At 33.4% G+C, this 25445-nt stretch overlaps 3 protein-coding genes across 4 annotated transcripts; 1 reads left to right on the top strand and 2 right to left on the bottom strand.

Moving 5' to 3' along the window:
* Positions 1-1127: 1127 nt before the first annotated feature.
* On the bottom strand, positions 1128-4919 carry LOC111883976 (uncharacterized). Of its 2 annotated transcripts, none has more exons than XM_023880305.3 (12): positions 4763-4919; positions 4080-4175; positions 3907-4005; positions 3465-3629; positions 3093-3217; positions 2877-2998; positions 2717-2799; positions 2500-2643; positions 1957-2139; positions 1788-1882; positions 1609-1706; positions 1128-1374 (listed from the first exon to the last, which is right to left on the bottom strand). In XM_023880305.3, the coding sequence occupies exons 1-12, from the start codon at positions 4802-4804 to the stop codon at positions 1277-1279; spliced, it is 1350 nt and encodes a 449-aa protein (XP_023736073.1). In that variant the 5' UTR covers positions 4805-4919; the 3' UTR covers positions 1128-1276. The 2 variants fall into 2 exon arrangements, with proteins under 2 accessions (XP_023736073.1, XP_023736074.1); XM_023880306.3 differs by having other exon boundaries at positions 3465-3626.
* A 7772-nt stretch (positions 4920-12691) lies between these two features.
* LOC111883964 (chromatin-remodeling ATPase INO80) lies at positions 12692-16236 on the bottom strand. The gene is made up of 7 exons (XM_023880290.3): positions 16002-16236; positions 15185-15714; positions 14185-14728; positions 13542-13642; positions 13348-13437; positions 13086-13213; positions 12692-12901 (listed from the first exon to the last, which is right to left on the bottom strand). Exons 2-7 carry the CDS (start codon positions 15683-15685, stop codon positions 12772-12774), a joined length of 1494 nt encoding a protein of 497 aa, XP_023736058.1. The 5' UTR covers positions 15686-15714; positions 16002-16236; the 3' UTR covers positions 12692-12771.
* Positions 16237-22729: 6493 nt separating this feature from the next.
* LOC111883967 (uncharacterized) lies at positions 22730-23509 on the top strand. Its single transcript, XM_023880293.3, has one exon. The coding sequence runs from the start codon at positions 22894-22896 to the stop codon at positions 23389-23391; it is 498 nt and encodes a 165-aa protein (XP_023736061.1). The 5' UTR covers positions 22730-22893; the 3' UTR covers positions 23392-23509.
* The last annotated feature ends 1936 nt before the right edge of the window (positions 23510-25445 follow it).

Raw genomic sequence — 25445 nt, 5'->3', positions numbered from 1 at the left:
ATCTCAAACCCTTGGGCAAAAACGTTTATTCATAAAACTCGGTAATAAAATCATATTTTAAGAATAAAAAGGCAGTTCTATGAATTTTGGAAGTTTAAGTAAGAAAAATTGGACCTAAAGTGCATACTATAAAGTCCTGTCTAGAAATCAAATTGTTTAACTGATTGAAAGTGGGTCGGACTCAAAACTTTAAAAAGTTAAGGGTAGTAACAATAATTTCTGAAACTCAAAGATATACAAGTCAATGAGTCGCGCATCGAGTTACACGTAGTTTGCTCTATGAATTCGCTTGTATCCGAGTAACAATGTCATCTTGGTCTCGATTCATAAAAGGTCCCTTTCTTTGTTTTCAAACTACCCACACGCCACATGTATATAATAATGTGTGGTGTAAAAACAACGAATATTTAGTTAAAACTAATTTTGAAATTAATGATCAAGTACATAGATTTATTAGAGAAGAAGAATGGTGCAAGTAAACCTGTTTTCTAAAAATGAACTTATTAATTAACCAATTAATTACGTGGTTACCCTTTGTAGATTCCAATAGGATTATAAGTTTATATAACTACATCAGTGTTTGTATGAAAATGATAATTTTTAAATAAAACAAAGTTAAGGTGTAGTTATAAAATCGACTTATTAATTGACAAAATGGTAAACACAGTGGGGCTTAAAACAAAGTAGAACACGTAAGCACGTTGTTTGTCATGCTAGACAATTCACACGAGGCTTAATTTTATGAAAGCGTAGACTCAAAATAACAAACTTTACAAAACAATAATGAAGTTGTAGTTACGTATGATTTTAAAATCAATGTTTAAGTAGGAATAATATTCTAGATTTATATGGTGGAACTAATTCAAAAGGTGCAGAAATGCAATTTTGAAGATAATGTTTTGAACACATGATATTCAAAATCAATCGTCTAGTATTTCTCCAATAACAGTATAACTGGATTACGACTTTGGATTTGTTTTTCTCAAACATCCAAATATACAATTTATATGTCCAATGAAATTAAACATTTTTTATTACTGGGCCACAAATTAAAATTTCATCAAATTGTCGTAGCTTGTACTTGTAGGCTTGTTAATGGTGTCATATTTGGACTTGATGTTCCTTGATTGAAAGGTTTAAATGAAAACATTCTATATTAACCAAAAACAAAGAAATCTTCAAAGTAAAAAAGAAGAATTAACCTAAACATGATATCAAAAAAAAAAAAAAAAACATCCATGTACATTAAAATTCAACATTAATTAATTTATAGCAATTATTGTTTAATAAGACAGTATCTCGGGCGTAGCTGTTGAAGGATCTCAAGTACAACTTCCTTGTTACAAAATACTTCATCCCAAATTCTTTCAAGATCTATCCACCATAAACAAAGTCATTATTACTAGAATATATCAAAATGACCAAAAAGGGCACAGGGCACCCTGCCCTTATATAATGCTAAAATATTAAAAAGGGTAATTTTCTTTCATCTATAATAAAAAAAACTTCTATATATTTGTTTTCAAAAAGGCATCTAATTGTCCTTTTTCCTGATTACTCAAATGGGGCGACAAAAAGGGTAAATAAGAAAATTTATATAAAACATACCAGATTTGTCTGCAGGTGAAAGGCACATGATGATCATATTAAATCTGGAGACCTTTGGCAGATTTTCTAAATATTTGACAGCTAGATCAACTTCATCACTGTCACAAAGTATAAATTAAATAAATAAAAAGAATATAAATTTATCTTTTATTAGTAACACAAATAAATCAGTTACTTGCCTGAAAAAGGTGGCAATGCACCGAATGATATCAATTAAGAGTGGCGCTGACATGGCATTTTTAAATATCATCGGTAATGCAACAGGATCTGTGGCCTACATGAACAAGTAAAAAAACAGAGTTTTTTCAACTTCTGATTTTTTTTTTTTTTGAAAAATAGATTTTATACCTGTAAGAGGCGAAACTGAAGGGTACGATCACCGGAGAATCCCCGCCATGAAACCTCAAACTGATAGGCGGAAGTCGGGGGCAAAATGGTCTTTGCAGCTTCAGTCGTGGCAAGAGAAGCTGCTCTAGCAGCAAGCTGTTGGACTGATTCTTTTATAATTTTCTTCCCAATATTATGGTTTATCTGACAATGACATGGTTTATAAAACATCATAATTTGGATTTTTTTGCCATTCGAAAATTATAAATATTTCATGAAAGCCACTTAAGAATTGTAAATATTTCACCTTTTAATGGGCTTTTTCATAAAGATGTTAAAAATATAGGAATTTTTCATTTTTATATTACTCATCCTAATGATAAAAGCTTTAAACTAATACAATGGGTTTCATGGAGAACTTGAAAATTTTCAAATGACTTTTTTAGAAAGAAAAAAAAATTACAATGGCTTTTTCTTTAAAAACATCTAAAATATAAGGGCTTTTCCAACATTTCTCTAAAAAAAAAAAAACCTCAGAATAATATGCATCTTATTCCACATTACCGTAATGTTCTCTGTTTTAGTTGAAGATACTCTTGTTGTTTCAGAAATTTTCGGGGTATATTGTTGACCATTGTTTGACTTTTCGTCTTTTTGCAACCCTTCTGTTGATGCTTTCACTGTTGCAGATACCTTCTTAAGAAGCTCCTAAAAATGTAAACAAAATATATTTAGGGTTTAGGGTTTAGGGTTTAAGGAGGGGATTTAAAATATTACATACCTTATCATACAAAGATTTTGCATCTGCATACTGCTTTTTAATCTCTTGATTATTTGGCTCCAATCTCAAAGCAAAATCTGCATCTGTAATTAGCAAAAATCAATATAACTGGACATTTGAAAGGTTATATATGTAAAATTTTAGGAAAATATATATATACCTTCTTTTGAATCTTTATATTTACCAAGTTCTTTTCTAGCAGTTGAACGCCTTGAGTATGCTTTAATATATCGATCATCTAGATTTAAGGCTTCTGTACAATCCACCTCAGCTTCCTGGAATCTAATGAGATTGAAAATTAAGGAGACAAATATAAAAATAGTATATTAAAAAAATAAGAAGTAAACACATAAAAAAAAAAAAAAAAAAAGGTTGCCTTTTGAGTTTAAGATAAGCCATTGCTCTGTTTGCATAAGCTACTGCAGTTGGTGATAATGCAAGACTTCTAGAATAGCAGTCTATTGCTTCTTTATATTTTCTTTGCTTGAAATACTCATTACCCTGTAAAAAAGGAATAAGAGTATATTACAATTTGCAAAAACCACCCCTAGACTATTCTGCTAGTTGCAGTTTCAGTCCTTTGATTCCCATTTTGTAACAGGTCCAGAAACAAGTAGTCTCACTCTCACATATATGTTTGTGAGAGTGATAATTGCTACATTTTTCACTAGAGATAGAAGGACTGGAATTGTAGTTGGTGAATAGTTCAGGGACCAATAATATAAATTTCTAAAACCACAATCCATACCAATTCTTTCTCTGAATTAGCATCTATGGAACTGTCATCTTTTATAAAGCCACTTGATATACTGCTAACATCTTCATATTTTTTAAGGTAATCTTCTCCTCTTGCAGTACTTGGATTATTTACAGATGTTGATTTACCCATTTGTCTTTTATCCACTCCAATCTTCTGAGATGTAAATCAAGTCAGTATGAGATGATCAAATAGAGCTTAATACAATAAATAGCAATATACTTTCAGTTATTTGTTTATTAAATGCAATAACTGGGTAGAATTTTCAAAGTACAATGTTCTAATAGGAAGAAAATGAAAAGAACATGCTATAATAAAACAAATAAATAAAAGTTTGTTGCTATTGCTTGCATTTAATTTAACCCTGTTCAAATACATCATTTATGTAAACTAGTTGCATACATGTTTTACAATGACTATTTAATCCACTTACCTTTAAACTTCCACTTCCAGGCTGTTTTGATTCACGTGATCTTCCATTAGTTCCAAGATTGGATGAATTACCAAAAGCATTTTTCAGATTTAAAGGTTCCTAGTAATAGATCAAAAAATAAGGTGAATGAAAAATCAACAAAGAGATGAGATTATGAAAGTGTGCTAAGTTACCATCTTTTCCACATCAGATTGTGATTTCAGCTTCTTGTCTTTATCCTTGAGTGAAAGTTCCCAATCCTGCAAGTTATTCAAAAATCCCTCGAAATCCTGGTAGAACAACCAAGCTATTCAAATTACAAACATTATAGATGTTGAAGAACTGTGTGACTGCGGGATTCTAAACAGCCTGACAACAGTATACAAGTAACTAAGATTCAAAGCTTGTGGAGACTTCAAACAGCCAAACTAAACAAGAAGCATTGGGAAGTGTACAAGAAGTATCAAATGTAAGTCCTCCGTGTGTGTATGCGTGTGTTCTATTAGGTATAAAGCTCAGTGGAAGTTTTAGACTATCTGTCTATGAAATATGAGCCTAATATATCCCGCATTCTAACGCGTCATATCTTATCGTTTGAACTGAAGGAAAGTTACCATCAATCCGACAGAATAAGGATCAAAATGGACTAAAGAAAAACAAGAAAAGTTGAGCATTGTTTCAACTCATAGCTGACTTTTTCCAGTTAACCGCTCCATAGCCACGTACGAGTGTCACAAAAACGCAATAAAATCCTCTCTTACAGGTGAATCGCACGGAAGTTGGAAGTTTACGAATAATCGATCCTAATTTTCAATTCAGTGCACACTGCAAGTAGAGCGGACGAAGAAGAAAGAAAATGGAAACAGAAACTGATTACCAGGGGATTATCTCGATCGTGCTTGCTTGGAACCCTAGCCATGGCTTGGCGAGAGAGAGAAAGAGAGTCTGATCAGTATAGCTGGGTGCTTTTCTTCTCGATGTTTCTGGCGTCAAGTTTTCTTCGGGTGTCAAAGAAAGGGGTTTAAGTTTAACAGCTACAGAAGAATGTGTATTTTCATCCCTCTTCTTTCATTGTATACACTTTCATCCCTTTTGTTTGGTTTCTTACACATCCATTTTCACATACATTGATTTATCATTTATGTAGGGCTGCTATGGAACCGATTAGTGGTATTCCATATGGTTGGTATTCCATATGGTTCTGGTTCTCTCAATCCATTATTTTTGGTTTTTGGTTATTTCAATTATGGTTTAGTTTCGTACACATTTTTAGGTAGCACGCTTTCTAATAGAACTAAATCGGAACCAATTAGTGGTATTCAGTCTGATTCTTGGTTCTCATTTTACTTCTTACTCGGTCTTCTGTTATTTTGGTTTTGGTATGGCGGTTACATCCCTATTTTAGAGCATCTAGCTTTTCTGATATGTTTTTTGGTGTTAAGCATATCGCCATATATATATAAACCAAAAGGTTTAACAAAACTCGACTAAGGAGTCGTTTGATAGTTTCTAACTGGGTTAGAAAATTTGACTGAGTAAACTTCTGACTGAAATTTGTTGTTTGATTTTGCATCGGACTAATAGTACAAAATAACTATATTACCCTCTGATAACATTTTTTTATGATTGTTATTAAGAATTTTCCTATAAATAGTATACCAAGTCAAACACCTTTATCTTATAATTCAATCAAATAATAAACCGAATGAGAGGCAAATGGCTTTAAAACAAATTGAACCTTTAAGCAGTATTTCGATTTTTTAATCTTCCGCTCTAATAAATGAAGGTTTTTTTTACCACATGTCATACTCTCAATCAATTTGTCAAATGTCATTTTGTGGTTATTTAGAATTAATTTCTTTTCCACATGTCATTTTATGGGTTTTTCTATTTTAATAAATTTTACATAATACTTTAATGTAATAATTACAATAAATATAGTAATAAATGAATATCAATTTTATTAATGGACTTACCTTCGTATTTCAAAATTCTCAAATTAAAGCTAATTAGATTATTTATGTTTATTTATTTAAATTTAAAAGATAAAAAAATCAATTTTAATAATTCATTATTTTTTCTTATTTTCTTATAAACTTAAAGTTCTTAAATATTTAGATATTTATATTTAATTTTTTTAATTAACTCATATAATACATGTGTCTTACACCTAATCAAACTAACAAATGCAAATTTTGATACCAAAAATTCCCACAACACAAGTATGTAATTTCTAAATCAGAGTTTTGAGCTTAAAACATTTACATTCCTTGATATGAGGTCCCAGTTATGAATATCTCTCATCTTTAGTTAAACTACAATGCGAATTCAACTCCATCTCTTTCTTTATATCATAACTTTTTTCTTGAAACAATAACTACATTCTCATTTTAGTATGGTCCCTCATTTCACACATCGACTTTACATTCAATTTCAACCATCAAATTATAACTGGAACAAAATGCTATACCCTAAGCACTTTCATCTAAAATGGGGCAAAACCGGCTTAAATCTTAAAAAAAATAATAATAATTCGTTCCCTGTTCAAGATCGTTAAAAAACACAAGCATAATCGGCTAGTCACTAAACAAAATCAGAAATCACGAAGAAAAATCAGAAATAAGAAATCAAAATCAAATAAACTGATAAATAAAAGATGGGATATTTACAATTTTAACGGTGATGGCTTATTGCACTACATTCGATATTTCAAGGCTTCAAAGATGGGGTATTTTGCAGACTACGGCGATGGCAACTCCGGCGAGACAAAAGCTGAAGAGGGAGAAACAGGGGAGGAGTGGTGAAGCAAGCCGGTCGAGAGGAAAGCGTCAAAGCCTCAAAGGGCACGAAGGGAAAAATAAAGAAAATGACACGGTCAACTATGTTTTTTCTTTGGACCCAACAAGGGATAAACAGACCGAGTAAAGGCCTCAATGCTTTTATCAAACATTCTGATTGTGGACCGAGTCAGTAAAACCTTATCACTGGACCGGTCATAACATATCAAGCATCCCTTAAGATAAAATAAAATAATGACAGCAAGAATTGTTTCATTGGTCTAGATGGCCACATCTAAACATCACAAAGCTTATCTATGGTCGTATTGGTATCGGTTTTGTAGAGTAAATGAATAAAGTAATATTAAAAGCAGTGGTGAGTCTAGAATGTATATCCACATGGTTCACTATTTAAATGAAATCGATAAAAATTGGAAAAAAAAATTCAAAAAATACTAGTTGCGGGTATGGATCGGGTCGTATAATCAATTTTTTTAAGTTATTACAACTGTATCCAACAAAGAGGCCGAGGGGGAAAGGGTGGGGAGTGGGTGACTACTAGACGTTGTAGCGGAGGGGCTGACAAGGGGCAGATGTCATCGGTGGCAAGTGGCAAATGACAACCGACACACTTGATCGGTTGATCGTCAATTGTGATGTAGTGCACCTGATAGTAATCGGCGATTGTGTAGCGGGAATTGAGGCTTTTGAAGGAAACAACATTGAGACTGAATACTGATTAACGATTATTGTTCCTTTTTACTTTTTCTTTTTTTAATTTAACTTGTCGTGGGCTACTCATATTATATTATACCTTAAAAAATTTGACTTATTAAAATATAGAATATGAGTTGCATTTTGTGTTTTCCTTGTCAAAGATATTAGGTGGTTCATTACATTTATCAAAGATAGGTCACAAATGTAATAATACATAACTTGTTATATATATGAAAAAAATAGGTAGGTCAAGTGACCCACCTTGGTTATATGTAAATTCGCCTCTGATTAAAAGTAAAAAGAAAAGAACTATCTATTAAATTTGTAAATTTACAAGCAATATGGAAAGCTTAATCGATGAAAATTTATGTAAATAAATAAGGAGTCTTTATTTTGAGATTAGTTTTAATGAAAAATGAAAAGTATCTAATTATTGAAAATAAATTAGAATTTACATTCTCATCCAAAAAGAATGATAAACAGTGGAGCAATGACTTCCTTGATACGTTCATATATATATCTACATTCTTAATAAATCTATCTTCTTAGGCTAAAGAGAGTGGTAGCATTCCTAACATCTTGTCATGTAGGATTTTTTATTGCCACATAGGTTTTGATATTGTCACGTAAGCTTAGCATCTATAGGGTGAAAAATATAGGGAGTGGCACTAAGAGGAGTTTACTAAGTTTTGTTTTTAATAAATAAAATAATTAAATAACTATAGCCAATCACAACCAACATTTCCTTCTCTCTCTTCTCGCTACCTCCCTAGCGATACATCACTAGCGAGTCCTCTAGCAACTGTAATGCCCCGATTCTCAGGTATTGTTTTAAATAAGATGTGTTGGGTTAAGCTCTACTCGACGAGTTGATTGCCCTACTCGTCGAGTAGCAGCGGGGTGAGATCGCGTGTTAAGTGACCTACTCGACGAGTCCATATTGGGACTCGACGAGTAGGAGCTGGCAGATGAAACCCTAAATCCCGGGGTTTGTACCCCTATTTAAAGGGACCTTAGCCTCCCTTGGACCTCTTTACAGCTCTAAGGAATCCTTGAGAGCCCTTATTCGTGTGTGTGTGTGCCTTGTGTATGTGTTGAAGCTTGAAAAGAGGATTTTTGGAAGGAGAAGACTTGGAGGAGAAGGAGATCGGAGCAATTAGAGTGTGGAAATCAACATTCATCTCAGATATCATCTTCTAGAGGTACCCAAACCGTCATTTTCCTTATAAGATCTCCTCTATTGGTTGAGTTTTAGGGTTTTCTTGGAATATCAAGTTGGTATGATGAGCTATGGGCTAGATCTGAAGTTGTAGCTTCAGATCTGGACCCTCTTCGGATTCTAGAAGCATAAAGTTACAGTTTTGGTCGTGATTGAGGTCCCTCTTGGGCATAAAGCCCCATTAAGAGCTTAGATTTGGCATTTGGAGCATTTAAAGCCATGCATGCACGTAAAGTTTGTAACTTTACGTGATAAGCATGCCCTAGAAGCTTGGATCTGTGAGTTGGAGCCGCTGCATGACTCAAAATAGGTCTGTATGGAAAAAGGACTGAATGGACTCGGCGAGTCGCAAGGTTGACTCATCGAGTCACATGAAGATGACCGTGAACTCGACGAGTTGGATGAACAACTCGGCGAGTCCGATGACAATTGCCATAGACTCGGCGAGTTGAAGAACAACTCGGCGAGTCGGATGAGTTTTCTCCTGGATATGTATGCGTGTGTATCCGTCGAGTTGCAAGGAGGGAACTCGGCGGGTGGCCTTAAAGTTGTTCGGGAATCGAAGGAACTCGACGAGTCACCCTAATGACTCGGCAAGTTGGAATGTGCTTCAAGGAACTCGGCGATTCGAGGTCAACATGGACTGTTGACCTTGACTGAGGACTTTGACTTTGATCAGGGGTTGACTAGTGGGTTATGGAGTACCTTATAAGGTTAAGGACTTACGAGCATATTGTGCTATAGGTGGTGGAGCCTATGTCAAGTGATCCGAGAGTTGGAGCTTACCTTCTAAGTCGACATCTACGAGGTGAGTTATCCTCACTATATCGATAGGGTCTACGACACCAAGGTCGGCCCTTTAGTTGTTATTGTTATGGTATGCTATATGTGGTTATGATCTGTTAGATCGGAATCAGGGTAGACAGTATGCTATGCTCTTATGATCCGTAGGGATTAGTATGTTAGTGACCTGCTAGGTCGGTACTCTAGTTACGAGAGAATTCTATGATTGATGACCAGTGATAGATATGTTTGATGTTTATATATGCCAGTATATGACAGTTATGCGCATATAGTATTTGCTTGTTGGTTGGGTTGAGGCGGTCCTGCTTTGTGTTGTAGGCCAACACACCCTATGAGCGGTCCGGGGAGACTGTAGGCCCACGCAGCGGACCAGTCATGCCGAAGGCTCGGGATAGATCCAGATAGACTGTAGGCCCTGTAGGGCGGTCCAGTTAGGCCGATGGCCCAGTATGCATGTTGATTGATTGATTATTACTGATATGGTATTGTCAGTGTGGTATTGGTATTTTGGGGGTAGCTCACTAAGCCCTCGGGCTTACAATTTTCAGTTTATTGTTTCAGGTACTTCAGGAGATCATGGAAAGGTGAAGGCGTGACCGTACCGCTCCTCATCCTTATGTTACGATTTTTGGGACACTCTGATGGATAATGATTTGAAAACATTTTGTAAACAATGTTATTTGGTTTTTATTTATGGTTGAAAAGTTTAAATTTGGCGTAAAATTTATGGATGTTACAGCAACTCTTAAGGGGTGGTGTAGAAATGGTTAACGAGTGTTTTGGCGAGAGGAGTGGCGAGGCCACTCCCTCAAGCCTTAATGAAAGAATAGTTTCCTAATGTCACCTGTCTCTTTTCTATACTCTTTTCCACGTAGCATTTTCATAGACCCTCTCCTAAATGTTTTACTGCTCATTGAATCTCTTAACTCCTGTCACATTTCTTACGCATAATATAGGTCTTGATGTTAAATCATCGTGAAATTCAAAATTGAAATCCCTATTTTTCTTCACTACAGTTTTATTCCATAAATATTCTTCACGATAACTGAATACCTAACCTCTCAGACCTCGACCTTCAGGTTTTCGTCATCATTTGATGTTTCTAATAAATTGCAGGTTTAAGCTTCTATTTAATTTTTTTTATTTGGCTATGAAAATCTCTAATTATGTGCATGTTCTATTATTGGCATTTAAGGTAAATCACTTTTCCAAATTCAAGGAAAAGGTATACATTACACTTCTCATATAAGAAATGGTGATCAATGGTCTCTATCCATCTTTTTATCTTTGATATAATTGAAATTGGAGTTGTTTTTTCCATATGCCTACCAACTGTTTGTTAAAATGCCTTAAATCCAACACTAAAATTTTCGCTTTTTATTACATTTGTGATTGGTAGGAATGAATAAGATTTTCTGAAGGGTTGGATCCATGGAGGCGTAGAAGAACATATGGAAAGAAATGGCTATGTTCGAAGGATCGTGGGGTCTGACCATAAGTACTATAAGTGCCCAACCCACAAAACTATATCACATTCAAGAAGGGTTGTGAACATGAATCATACTAACAATACTAATATTCTCACCGAACCATTGTCATACCAACAACGAGGTGATTTTTATCGATAAATTTGTCAAATGGGTCTTTGATTTCATTCAAAATCTACCAATTTAATTTTCATTCGTGTAGGTTCTTACTTTTAATAAACTCATCATTTTCGATAGGTAATTTCTTTAAATTTCAACTTTTGTTTGTGTTCATGGATTGTTGTTTGCTGTTTTAATCTACTTAATGTGTAAGCACGCAAGTTGGATTGCCTGTGCTAGATTACGGTTAAATGTAAGTTTCCATTTTCTTTTATTCTTTGTTTTCTAATTATGAATTGATTTCAACACTTTCATAATTTACTTCTTTTTCATTAGACTTATTGGTTTTAGTAGATTCTATTGTTTTTGAACAACTTTGAAGAAACCCTTGACCTTAGTGCGAGTGTCTTCTATGAGACCGCCACATTATCTCTTATTGTGTTATGATATAACAAATTGGTCCATAGAATTGAAATTTGAGCACAACCGATTAGAATTATCAACTAATGAGCTTTAGTTCCTATTTTAATTTCATGCTCTTAATATTTTTTTTCCATTTATGTTAACAACTATGAGCTTCTTTGTTCATTATTTGTGTTCTTGCTTTGATCAATTTGTATAACATTAATTTTGTGCAAAAATGCTACAATTTTACTCATAAAGGGAAGATTTAGATAACATTTATTGATATTAATGTTAAATAACTTTTATATTCTTGAATTTTAGAAGAGTTGCTCATTTGTTCAATAAAGATAACATCTTATTAGTTTGGGTTGTTCAAATAACATTTGTATTAAGAATTTGATCACTCAACTTTATCTATGAATTACTATGACATTTATGGTCCATGATACATAATGCGATCCTAGTGTACATGAATTGGACAAGTGACAATCATTATTATTTATATAAACTAAGAACTCATCACGATATTGCTTTCACAAAGATATATCTAACTTGTCAAACCATCACGAACCTAACTCAATTACTAATCGATTGGTTTGATATTTTTAACCCGTTTAATTAAGGCGTATTTGGCACGGAACGTTTGAGAGCTTCTAGCTACTAACGTTTGACAAAACGCTTTGTTTTGAACAGAAAGTTTTGTTTGGCACTACAAGCTTCTAACTTTTAGTTTAAACAAAACGCTACTTCACGTAACATTTAACAAAAAACTATCTGCAACAAGTTACCCGTTACCAGCTAGTTTTATCGAACAAGCCCTAAATAAGTTAAAGATGTTTAACACATGTAATTAAATTGACTGAATTATAACTGATATTTTCAATTTTGTTTCAAACATGTTTAAGAATGTTATTCAATTTTATTTAATATTTATGAAATATCAATATCTAATAATTAATATTTAATTATGTTATCTTTAATTGCCGTTGTGTTTTTTTTTTTTTCAAACTTGACAATCATTGAATTTTTTCCTTTTTTTTAATTGGGATGCAATTTCAACCCGTTTAATAAATAGATTGGGTTCGGTTGAGAATTCTTAGTTAAACACTTGGGTTGGGTTGAGATTTTCAACCTGAAAATAACCCAACCTGACTCATTGCCACAGTTGGCCTACTAATCGCTAAACGATACTAGGTCAAGTCCACGGTGGCCTATAGACTAGTAGGGGTAAACAGGGACCCAAATTGTAAAACAGTTAAATTTTTTTTTTTTAAAAAGTGACTAATATCATAAAAAAATAGGCAAATATGACTAATGGTCATATATCAATGATTATTCCACAAAAAGTTTCTATTGAACTTGTTTGAAATATTACTAATCAATAAACAGCCCCTTGTACTGCCTTGTAGCATTGGAGACTGCACAACGGGAGTTTTGACCTTGAATCTCTGTACTTAAATGGCTTTGAACAAGATGGGCCCGCACACTTTTCCCGTGGAGGAGGGTAACTGCAATAATTCAACTTACAAAATTATAGCAACCTACTTCTATTTCTTTATCTGATTAATAGTTAAAGAAGGTTTTCCCTTTAACTTTTTCCTTCAAAATGCTTCGCCATTTCTCAAATATATTTTAAACATCATACAGCATTTTATCTAGAATTTAATGGGAAATAAAAAGTAAATAATATACCTGCAAGGCCTGGATTCAAAAATGTTTGGCAATCCAATATCATCAGAAAATGTGACAACTGTTCCAGTGGGACGAATCATCAATCTAACAGTGTTGGATGGGAGTGTTGCAGAATTTGAAGTTCTCTCCTACACCAATATAACTCCAATCACAAAAAGAAAAAGAAAAAAAATTGCTTTACAGTTGGTAGATTTTTTTTTTAAAAAGTATAATGATGTTATAATATGCAGACAGGTATAAGATAGTAATGGTAGGCAGCAACCTGGGCTAACTCCTCTTGCCTCTGCTTCTGTTTCATTTCTCGCTTCTTTCTGCTGGAGTCTTGACCTAATATTTTCCTAATGGCCTCAGCCTGTTATAATTATAAACAAATCAAAGAGAAACAAAATATGATGAGAAACAATAAGCAAATTAATTTAACAATAAAAATGTGAATAATATAAAGAAAAGACAAACCTCGGACTCACGTGCTGCCTTTGCAGCCTGTATTTTCCTACGCTGAGCAGCCTCAGCTTTTTTAAGTTGATGTTCTACTTCAGATAATTTTTCTTTTTGCTCTATAACAATAATATAAATAAATAAGCATTAATAACCGAATATCCCATGAAATAGAACTTGTTACATTGTATTGTGTTTAGTGTGCATTGTATTGGGACCAGGACTCGTGTCAATTAGACAAAAAGTGATATTTTTTCTCTGACTCAAAAAAGTGGCTTGTTCTTGATCTTTCACTTTGCAAAAGACATAAATGCCCTTCTCATCCTCAAAATGTTTGTCCAGTCCAAATCCAGTCTTGTCCCGTGTTGTTACACGGGACAGAAGCGGACAAGAAAAGGACAGGACAAGCTATCCAAGGCTATTTTCCATAAAGAGGATAAGAAGGGCATTTACGTCTTTTGCAAAGACGAAAGATCAAACGGGCGTCCTTGTCTCCCCTTTTTGAGTGGGAGAAAAAATTACAACTTTTGTCCAATTGACATCAGTCCCAGTCCAATGCATACCAATAAGGGCATTCACGTCATTTTGGATGGGATAAAAATTTGCTATTGACATTGGTCTCAGTTAAAAAAAAAAGAAAAAAAAAAGAATCTATGCTTACTTCTAGGTGGTGCAGGCGGTAAACCATTGGGGAACTCAACCACACTGGCGGCAAAGTCGCCGGAGACATCTCTGCCGGATTGAAGGGCTTTCCGGCGAGTGGTGACAGTCATTTCTCTACCAGAGTCTTCACCAGCAGACGCACGTTCTTCCCCTGTGTAATCAGTATCTTCAGATTTCAGCTTTTTCTTTTCTTTTTCTACTTTTGATGACCCAAGACTTTCCATTTTAAGAACACTTGAAATCTTTCTATGCTTCTTGCTTCCACCTTCATCTTCTTCATTAACTTTTGTGGATTTCAGCTTCATCTTTGCAAGGTAACGCAACTCAGCATCATCATCATCTTCATCATTGGTATCATCTAATACGCGCTTTTTGGACACACGTTTTGTGTTGTTAACTGAATTGTGGTTTTTAGATATGCTTTCTTCTGTTGATGGGCGTTTTGATGAAGAGGTTTTTCCAACAGAAAAACCACTTCTAGAGAAATCCTTCCATGGAATCCCTCGTAACCCACTGCCTGTATCTTGAGGATTTGGATTTTCCTGTTTTCATAAAATAATCCAAGTTAATGTGTTAGGATAACATAGTGTGTGTTGAAAAGAGAACTTGTGGACTAAATGTCTAAATATTCCCAATTTATCCGATTCTTGAAGAGTGAGGTTTCATGGAATGAACTGATAATATATAAGTAGCAGTGATATAGGAACAGGGAAAGATTGAATTGAAGTCCATAAGCTTATCGAAGTAAAGTCCAATTCCATCTTGGAATTCAATTCCATAATCATTTGTAACCAAATGAAGGATTGGAATGGAATTGAATTCCAACACCAACCAAATCCCACGAAATATGGTTAGCCAAACATGTCCTTAGGATTCTAGAAAACAGAAACACACACGAACACATACACACATACACATATAAATGCAACATTGAACAGGAATATGTGATAATTCTATAGTTAAGACACATGAATATATTAGAAGCTGTAGCATAATACCTGAGAATTCTGTTTCTGCTTTGGGCGATGTGGAGGCTTCAAACTAGAAGGCTTTGCATGTATAGTTCGTATGACACCCCCAACCTTAAGCTTTACTTTCTTCACTACATTATCAACTCCCTTTGCATCTGAATCCACATCCAATGATCCGGAATTATGTCCATCATCAAACTTTGTGTCTTTATAGTTTGATGCAAAAACTTCACTAGTATCCACCCCAGTGTCCTTATCATCACTACTGGTCTGCGTTTCAAGTTCAGAATTGGTGTATGAAGCCCTTGAATTGCACTGGTTCAGATTAAGTATCTTCCTGTGATAACTAGTGTCGTGACCACCACTATCATCGCTTGGTCGTTTGCTTCCATTGTTTGAAGGTGGAGAAGATGACAACGGTGAGTTGTTATTCTCTGGTTGAATATCATTCCGAGGGCGTCGATCACTCCTTTTCTTCCTCATGGTTTGATTCATATCATTGAAGCTAAAACCTCCAGAACTTTCCATGGTAATAGCAAACGCTTAACGGATTCCAACTGCAGGCACACCCCAAAGTTACACGAGCAATATTAATTCATGAGCAAAAGGTGTGAAAGATATCAATAATCATACAGCTAATAGCATTACGCCTGGCCTTTTTCACTCATCAATCGTTACTACTTACTAGGACAAAGGAGTTTGGTAAATTATGAAGATACACAAAAAAATTGCACAGTAATTCGTACGATATGGGAAAAAAGATAAGATCGAAAAAAGCCCAATTCTAATAGATTCTATAGAATCAACAAGAGTGCAGCGGACATCGTGGAGCTTGATTGATTACCTTGAAAGCAGAAGACAACGGACGTCGAACGAGAGAGATAGGGTTACAGTTAGGGTTAGGGTTAGAAGGGTCTTAGAGAAAAGTTGGGCATCTGCGAAATAAGGTGTATAACTAGTAGCATCTACATAACCCGTCATCTCTTCCAATTATACGATTATACCGCCATTACCACCACCATCCCATGGATCATGGATGCCTCCGTTAACGGTGATTTTACCCATTAAGGGGTGTTTGGCAATTATATATTTAAATTTGCGTTTATGATATCTTTGTTTGTTTTTTTTTTATAAAAGGAAGAATTTTATATATGTTATTACTAAACAACAAAATATTGTATTTGTTGGGTTTAATTTTGAAATATCATATATATTTTTTAATATCATATATATTTTTCATAATTTTTTAAAATTTCTGTCCAAATCTTATTTTTTTAATATTTTCAAACATTTTATAATCTTATTTTGTAATTTAAAATCATTATAATTGTAAAAAAGAATTAAATGAACAATATTATCTGTGCTTCTTTTAATTCTTGGAAAGCCTTGAATCAGATCAAACTCACAACTGTTTATATCGTCTATCTTCGGCCATGGAAAGACCATTGTCCACCGGTTTACTTGTGACCGCCATCTCCGATGACTTCATGCGTCATCGTTCAATTGAACTCCACATGTTAGTGTCGTTCACTATTTCTACTAATTCAAGATTTTAGTTTCTCGAATCAATTCGAAATTGACGACTCTTATTCCGGTGTTAGTGATGCATTAGGATAATTGAAATTGATTATACCAAAACTCAAAGGAAAATTGCACAAATTCTCTCTGTTGGAGGTTACATTGTCATAGTGAAAAGTTGATTACTTCCTCACGATCCATTTCCTTTAGAAAAACATTTAAAAAAAAAAAAGTTGATTATCATAGAACTAAATGGAACTTTGAAGAAGTCATCATTATATTAGATTTGATGTCATTTCATAGAACTAAATGAAACTTTGAAGTCATTTCTTGTTCGGAAAATTTCTTTTCCATAATAAGAAGGAAAAAATGGAAACATTTATGTTTCAAATAGTTGACAATAGAAAGATAAAAAAAAGGTAAAACTACTAGTTGTTTCAAGTCAAATAGATCATGCACGGCTAGAGGGATGACTATTGTACCAAATCCATGCATTTGGAAGATCGCATTATCAAATCACCGAACATTAAAAAATACCATTAAATCTACCGATAGTTGCAGAAATAATAACTTTAGTTCTTGATTCACAAACATCAACAGTTCTACGGTCCTCTCTGAAAATCCAAACCGGAAAATTTGTTTCAATTTGCTAAATAACAAGAATATCATGCGACCTTTAAATAAGTAACCGACTAAAATTGTGTTGTTTTTCTTTTAACTTTGTTACAACCAATTTTAATTCTTTTAATGCATCGCCAACGCCTGACTAAAAATCATCAATCTCGAATGAATGTGAGAAACTAAGATCTTGAGTCCGTAAAAATAATGAGAGGCGCTAAATTGTGGACTTCAGTTTGATTGGTGAATATGGGACCGAAAGAGTCATTGTAGATGGTGAACACAAGTAAACCCACCAACGACGACCTTTACAAAGCTTCAAGATAGGCAACGTTAAGCGTGTGTTTGTTTGATCTGATTCAAGGCTTTCCAAGAGTTAAAAAAACAAGGGCAATATTGTCTGTTTAATTCTTTTTAACAATTATAATGATTTTAAGTTATAAAAAACCATTATAAAATGTTTGAAAATATATAAAAAAATTTGGATCTGGACAAATATGATATTTTGAAATATTATAAAGAGTATATATGATATTTAGATATTTAGTAGGGAAAATACGATATTTAATCATTTAATAATGGTATATATGGAATTCCTCCTTTGTAAAGTATGTGTATAGACCATTGGGTATTGGGTTAGTGTTATAACACCGCAAAATTATCACCTTACATGTCACAGTATTTGGAAGTATTTTTTTTCCAATATTTTTACCGAACGAGTGCTCCATGATTTTAAATTCATTACCAGAATATTGAAAAGATCCCCTACTAATTTGATCCTCATGAAATCGTTTACCACCAAAACGAGGAGGTTTTGAAAAACTCAAACTATTCCTTCCAAGCTCCTCGTTTTGAACTTGATCCGTTGAGGGAAATAACAAAATAAGTTATTGACCAAGTCAAATCGGACTAATTTTTTATATTTTAATCTCACTCAAATGGATGGAACAAAAATGAGAATGACAAAAACTCTCTTGCCCTCATTAACCTTTTTATCCCCCCCCCCCCCCTCCCTTCACCTTTCTCGTTGGAACTTCAGTGATCCCTACCACTTCTCCGATAGAGTTACATCTTTCCCCACCAACTTTAAAAACAACAATGTACCACTTCACCACATGATATCTCGTCGGTGATGATCTGAGACTATTTTCTTTGTTCTAATTTTGAGTTTTCCTGCCATGGAAGATGCACAAAAACCTTGATTTCTCTATAATCATCTACCGTGCAAGGTTCTAAAAAAGTTCGTCATGGTGTCATGGCTCCAAAAATTGTTCTTGACGCACCGTTTTTTCAAAATACCGCATTAAGTCATATATATAAATAAAAACGAATAATAATAATAATAATAGAATATATATATATAATTATTAATTATATATAAAACTGATTACTTAAGTCACAACTCACAAACGACTTAGCTCATCATGACTCGTAAAAGTTTGATGTTTAACGTTACCACCAAGTCATGTCTAACTTTATTTAGAACCTTGAATGTGATTGACACCCGTATTATTATTTTTTTTCTTTTTTTCAACTCAAATATAGTCTAACATAAGAGAAATTTTTAACGAGAAAATTGTTAGCACAAAGTAGGGGCGAAGCCAACAATTTTTTTAGGGTGTTCCTCATAAATTATCAAACATCTCCAAACTGCAAACATATATAAATTATCAAACATACAAACTGCAAACATATATAGATTATAAATTTACTAAGGTTGTCGATGAGTTTTCATTTTATCAAACATATTGTTAATATCTTGATTAGCAACATCCGCAAAAACCACTTTTTCCATATAAGCAACCAAGTTATTGTTACAAAATATAAGAAATATGTATATTAAAAGGGAAAATAGTTGTTAGTGTCTCCTTTTATTATTGCAACAAAACAAACAAATGGGTGGGACTGTTACATCTCTTCCTCACAATCTTAGCAAACTAAATATTAGGATTCTAAGACAAAAGATTTGGGGACAAACAAAGGGGTGGGGCACTAGGGCTGCTACATCCTTGCCAACATATGGCTTAGAAGTTAGAATAATACAAAATATAATACAGTAAACAATAACCTGATTGCTTTGCTCAAATCTCAATTGCTCTTGATATCCCACTCCCGCTGCCAACCGCCAGGTTCAATTAAGAGAATTAGAAATTAGAAGACGACGATATTGAATCCCTTCTAATTTGGCGTTGATTTGAGCGAAAGGAATTTTGGGTTTCCGACTTCTTCAATTGGTTTGAAAAATGTGGGCTTGGGCTAGTAGAAAAACAAATTCTTTTTTTGAGAATTTGAGTGTATGGTAAGTTGTATCACATCCTCCCATTGTGGATTCCAACAAATATCTCTTTCTATTTGTTGTGACACTAGATCAGAGACCCGTATATTACATGGGTTGATTTAAAAAAAAAAAGATTAAACATTAAAATGTAAACATAAAATATTTTTTAATGTAAAACTTTAAAATAAAAAATAAATAAACATATTTATTGCAATTTAATATTATATATTTGATATTTAATACTTTACATATATAAGTATATGACTTTAATTTTAAAAATTCAAACAAATCAAAAATTGACAAGTGGATAATATTTGTTTCAAAAATACTACAAAATGACAAGTGTTAAAACTCATGAGAGATTGACATGTGCCAAAAAAACCTTCATTTATTAAGGAGGATTACTACAAAGCGGCAAGTTTTCCTTTTTCAAAAGTCAAAAGATGTGTAGAAAAAGAATAAGAGGATAAACACACATGGCAGGTTTGGAGCGAATCGACCTTGATCCAAATTCTTTTAACAAATTTCAAAATCCGATCCAAAACCCGCTATGTAACCCGCAGGGTTTTGAATAATCAAATTCATACATTTATCCACCAAATCAACAGATATCTAAACGTGCCCCGTAACCCATAAGCTTTTTGAATTATCAAACATAGTTTACTTAATTCATAAAATAATATTTCTTAAATAAAACAAATGTTGATTTCGCAAGCACATTACGTACTCAAGGACTTCCGATTGGAATTAAAAATAACTATTATAGTAACTTCTGATTTATTTTTTACTGTCAATTGTAGTGATAGAGAATAGCAATGACAAACTATCTTTCAGTCGATGAATGAATTTATTGATTTATGAATGAAATATGATGATTGCTTGATGAAATATAAATGAAATGACATCATAATTCTTAGTAGAAGACTGGAAGTCTAGAAGTTGACTGTTTGATTCTTATGTATAAACAGTTTGGACATTGGCATTTTCCCTTTGGACTTTCGATTGGAATTAAAATTAAACTTTAAGCAATATAAAATATAAACCAATAATTCAAAAATTATACGGGGCGGGTTATAATCGGAGCGGATCGGTGATGATCCATACCCGACCCTTTTAATAAAAAGGTTAGCGGGTATGGGTCGTTAACTGGTAAACGAATCAAAAACTATGCTCCAAACCCATATAATTCTTAAGGGTTTGGATTGGATCAAGGTTAAAACTTGCTCCATTGTCAGGCCTACACACATTTAAATAACCTTGGCTGGGGGCTTTAGCTTCTAAGACCAAGTCCAACGGACCGGTAAAATGGTTATATGTCGGTCTAAAAAATCTGCAACCGACGGCTATATTTAACACCAATTTGGTGAAAATGAACAGTATCCCACCAAAATGGTGATACATTATTTATGGCCGACAAATATATTACCTAATATAATACAGATTATATATATATATATATATATATATATATATATATATATATATATATATATATAGTTTATTTTATCAATTAAAATTGAATGGTATAAAGACTTTTTCATCGTCGCTTCTTTCCTCTGCATGTTGAAGATGGATTACGCTTGTAGTGTGTGTATGTGTATTTGTTCTTTCAATCTTCTTCATTTTTAAGATGAAAAACATAAACGTGAATGGGAATGCTGAAATTCAGAAATGGAATTGGTGGTTTTAGTTTCTTCTTTCGTTCGTCGAACCGAAGTGTGTGTGTGTATTTGTTCTTTCATTCAGCTTGAAGAGTTGAAGTAAATGAAAATGAAATTGTGGTTTAAAAGGAATATCAAACAGCGGGTGGAACTATTTCAAAAAAGACAATGATATCTATAATAATTTGATAAATAAATTATAAATAAACATAAAAAGTATTACTTTGTTGTTATTATATTGAATATATGTTTTTAATGAGATTTTTTAGTGTGTGGATGGAGGGGAAAAAAATTGGTGTGAAAATTATACCATTTTAATGTTTTTTATAGTGTTAAGGTTGAAGTTGCTCTAAGAGCATTATCTTACCAAATATTATTTAGATGATTAAATCAAAATAGTTTAAATAATATGTCACTATCTTATATAATTATCATTTCATGGTTAAAAGGTATTAGAAACAAATCATATGAAAATAATTATCAAGGATAATATGGTAATTTAAATATCAAAGTATATGTTCTAATTTTACCAAACATGAGTCTAATTTTGTTCGGTCATATTACATCCAATGTTCTAATTTTACCAAACATTATATAAAAACGAGTCTAATTTAGTTCTCACGTTACATCTAATGTTTTCAGTATTATGCTCCGAACACTACCTTATATAAATATATATTTATCTTTTCCTTGTTACAATATTTTATTTTTTATTAATAACCTGCACTGTAAAAATCTAGCCAATAATAAGAATATGGTTTTAATATCTCTTTTATAAAATATATTTATAAAATATATGTCTAGTTATAACCCAAAATTTAGTTTATTTGGATAACAAAACTACTATCAAACTGTAATTTTTTATAAAAAATAAATAAAATTTAATAAAAAAAAATACATTATACCTTATTTTTCATTTCATCTTTACAATGATTAACACATATATTTTATATTAATAAATTAAGATGGTGGGTATGGACATGTGTTGACGTGTTTACCACAACCTCACTCACCAAAAATGTTGTCTAACTCATATTTCTCATTCTTGATCTCACTTTACCACCATTTTTACCATATATCAGGATCGGAGAAAATGGAAGAAAGAGAGGAGAAAGAAGAAAGGAAGAAGGGAGAGAGAAAGAACTCGACAAGAAATAGCTGAGCTCGACTCTACCATGATGGGAACCGCAAACCAAGGGTGGTGTTCCTGTACTTGTACTTGAGGTGGCGAACCGTATGGGCTACCGCACTTCAACGCCAATGTGGCACTTCGTCAGCCCCCCAACAATGTCATTGTGTTGTGTCATATGTGTAGCAACCGGGTATCCTGCTAGAAGGACAAAATCGTAAAATTTTACCCAAATTTGTGGCTTTAGCCCGAGAATTTACCTCTCAACTATTTACTTGAGAGCCACATTTTCAACACAACTACAAAATATACCTTGTCTTTTACTATATATACATCTTTAAATAGATATATAAAGTATGAACGCAATAATTGGTTCACCCATTTCACAAAAGATTATTTTTAAAGTAGGCTCCCGTTACATCCACTTCAGCAACGGCCATACGACTAGAAAAAAGCTTCTCAAAATTTGAATTTATAACCTGCTCAACGGACAAACTTCAATCAATCCTATCTCTCCAAATTCATCTCTACCATGAAAGTCATGAAAACCCTAAAAACCCTCAAGTTCTGGTCCAGAAAGAAGAAAAAGAAAAAGATCACCAATCTCCACCACCAATCTCCGCCACCATGCTGCTGCTGCCACCACCCAGTTCAGCCTTCAGCTCCGCCCTTACCCACCTGGATAGATTACGAGGAGCAGACCTACAATCAACATCTCTTGGAATATGAGGTTAACTTCTCTGAATTTTCAGGATTGCCAGTTTCATATCAAGCTCACATTGATCCACAAGAAGATAGCATCGGCAATGTTCCACCTGAACCTGTGAATCCACCATTGTCATCAGAATCTAGTGGTGGTGGAATCGGTTGTTCTTATCAGCAGTACTTGGTTGAGAATCCGGTTAATGGAGTTCCTGTGTTGCAATCGAGAAAAACAGAGAGATCTGCTGGTGGCGTTGGATGTGTGTTTAATATTGGTGCACATCTGTTCAGGTGCTTCTTCCCATGTTTTCGGATTAGAGATGTTTAAATTATGCATTTATTCATAGAGGTGGGTGGTTACATAAGCTTTTTTGGATCACTATTTCAAAAAAATAAGTCTTTTATTATTATTATTATTATTATTATTATAAAGGTTGTGTTATAGATGTATATGCATACAAGTATAAAACCAAAAAAATAAAATTAAAAAAAAAAATTCAAGACAGACTCAAACTCTCGACTATTGGCTTGGGCTATAAACCATTAGTAGTCTTATCTATCTTTAATTTGTTTGTTATAAATTAAATACTTGTGTGGAATACTGGAATGGCCTTTTTTGCTTAGACATTGCTATTCATTAGATGTGCACTCATGTTTAATATATATTTAATAACACAGTATAAAAAAAACCAAAATCGAACACATACTCAAAACCTATATATGCGTTTTGAAAAATCAACCACTTTGTTTTAAAATATTTTAGAAAAACTTTAAGGTTTCATTCAGTTTTTGTTTTAAATCCCATGATTATTGAGCAGTTTGTTGGTGAAAGATTGCATTAAGGTTGTGTTCAATAAAACTAGTTGGTAGCGGATAACGAGTACCAAGTAGCTGGTAGCGGGTAGCTTTTAATCTATCAAACAAGTAACAAAATAGTTATGGATTTTGTAAATCAAATAACTTGAATGATCTCCCTAATTTAGATGGCCAACGTGAATCAAAATTAAAATCCAACTTTTACGAAACCAAATTCACCAGATAGACTACAAATTCAACATCAAATCATAAGATCAACTACATAAAAAGGAACTTGAAACTACGAAATCGGATCTGTTAACTAAAATACAATAAATGAATACTACAAAATACTAACTAGTTGATGATTGAATTAGCATCAAAAAACTGATTTAAACTTGTGATTGAATTAGCATCAAAAAACTGCTTTAGACTTGTGATCATGGATTGTTATGTGCGATGATTTTTTTACAATTCCTAGTTTGGTCGCGGTTGTCAACAAACTCTGATAACCCGTTTCGCCAAACACTCAATTAAAACAATCTCTTTAACCAAGTTGCGAACTTATCTGACTAAAACAAGTGCTTCAATTAGAACTCACTCACTACAAAATTATCAAACCAACAATTTGAAATTAGGTGGGAGCCGTAGTAAAGCACAAACGAAACAATAAACACAATGAACTCTCACGTAAGATTGCGGAATTTACATTATACCAACATGATTTCATAATAAAAGTTAAAACTCTATGTGGATTGCTAAAGTCCAACTAAAATTGTAACAAAGAAACTAATGAAAATCAGAAATCATACGGATAGGAGTGTATTAAATCCAAATAACAATCGCACACAGCGATCTAAATAATTAAACTAATTCAAACATCAAACCCGTAGTTTAACCGTCTTAGGTTTACACGTTTAAGACGGCTAAACCTCGAAAACTATGTAATCGCCAAAAATAATAAACTTCCAAACCAAATTAAAATTGTTTGATGCAAAGAACCAAAAAGAAGCTTCCGGTCGTCGATCCTCCTTGCTGCTATCGTGTGTCAAGATTAACCCCTAAAAAATACGAGTCCTCCTCTTTATTTCTAAAAGGTCACAACTCACAAGTCCCCCATTACCAATTTGGGCTTCAATCAAAATTATAGACTTAAGGGGTTGCCATATTGCTGTGTAGGTTTAAATGGTCTTTTGGGCTGGTTTTAACGGCTAAATTGGGCTGCCAAAACAGATTTTGGGCTTAACTTAATCCACAGTGGGCTGCCAATTTATGATGTTGGGCAGAATTTTTGATGTCGTTCACCCAAAGGTGCAACAAACGTAGTCCAAATCCAATCTCCGCTCTTCATATTAAAGAACTACGAGTTAGCTAAACATTGATAAAACTTAAGCTCGATCGAACCACATTTACCCCTCGATCCGATCTCTTTACGAAGACAATACATTGCTGCCAAATTTCCAAAAAATATTTAAATCGTTTCGTTTTATTGTTTTATCGTGGATGTTGTTACGAGACTTCAAAAGTGCTTGCAAGGTCTTCCATGTGACTTCTATTGGTCCTCAAAGATGTCATTGTCCACTTATA

This window comes from Lactuca sativa, chromosome 9 (assembly GCF_002870075.4).
Source record: "Lactuca sativa cultivar Salinas chromosome 9, Lsat_Salinas_v11, whole genome shotgun sequence".
NCBI classification, from domain to species: Eukaryota; Viridiplantae; Streptophyta; class Magnoliopsida; order Asterales; family Asteraceae; genus Lactuca; species Lactuca sativa.
Note: the sequence above shows the minus strand (reverse complement) of the source record. Positions and strands in the feature narration are given on the sequence as shown.

What these genes read in the sequence shown, in the direction of transcription:
- LOC111883976 (XM_023880305.3), bottom strand. Translation starts at nt 4,804, where the DNA reads ATGGCTAGGGTTCCAAGCAAGCACGATCGAGATAATCCCCTG. An exon ending in CAAAATCTTTGTATGATAAG is followed by an intron (nt 2,644 to 2,716) that starts GTATGTAATATT and finishes TTACATTTTTAG; the next exon opens with GAGCTTCTTAAGAAGGTATC. An exon ending in TTCAGTTTCGCCTCTTACAG is followed by an intron (nt 1,883 to 1,956) that starts GTATAAAATCTA and finishes TTGTTCATGTAG; the next exon opens with GCCACAGATCCTGTTGCATT.
- LOC111883964 (XM_023880290.3), bottom strand. Translation starts at nt 15,685, where the DNA reads ATGGAAAGTTCTGGAGGTTTTAGCTTCAATGATATGAATCAAACCATG. An exon ending in AGCAGAAACAGAATTCTCAG is followed by an intron (nt 14,729 to 15,184) that starts GTATTATGCTAC and finishes TTATGAAAACAG; the next exon opens with GAAAATCCAAATCCTCAAGA. An exon ending in GGCAAGAGGAGTTAGCCCAG is followed by an intron (nt 13,214 to 13,347) that starts GTTGCTGCCTAC and finishes ATATTGGTGTAG; the next exon opens with GAGAGAACTTCAAATTCTGC.
- LOC111883967 (XM_023880293.3), top strand. Translation starts at nt 22,894, where the DNA reads ATGAAAGTCATGAAAACCCTAAAAACCCTCAAGTTCTGGTCCAGAAAG.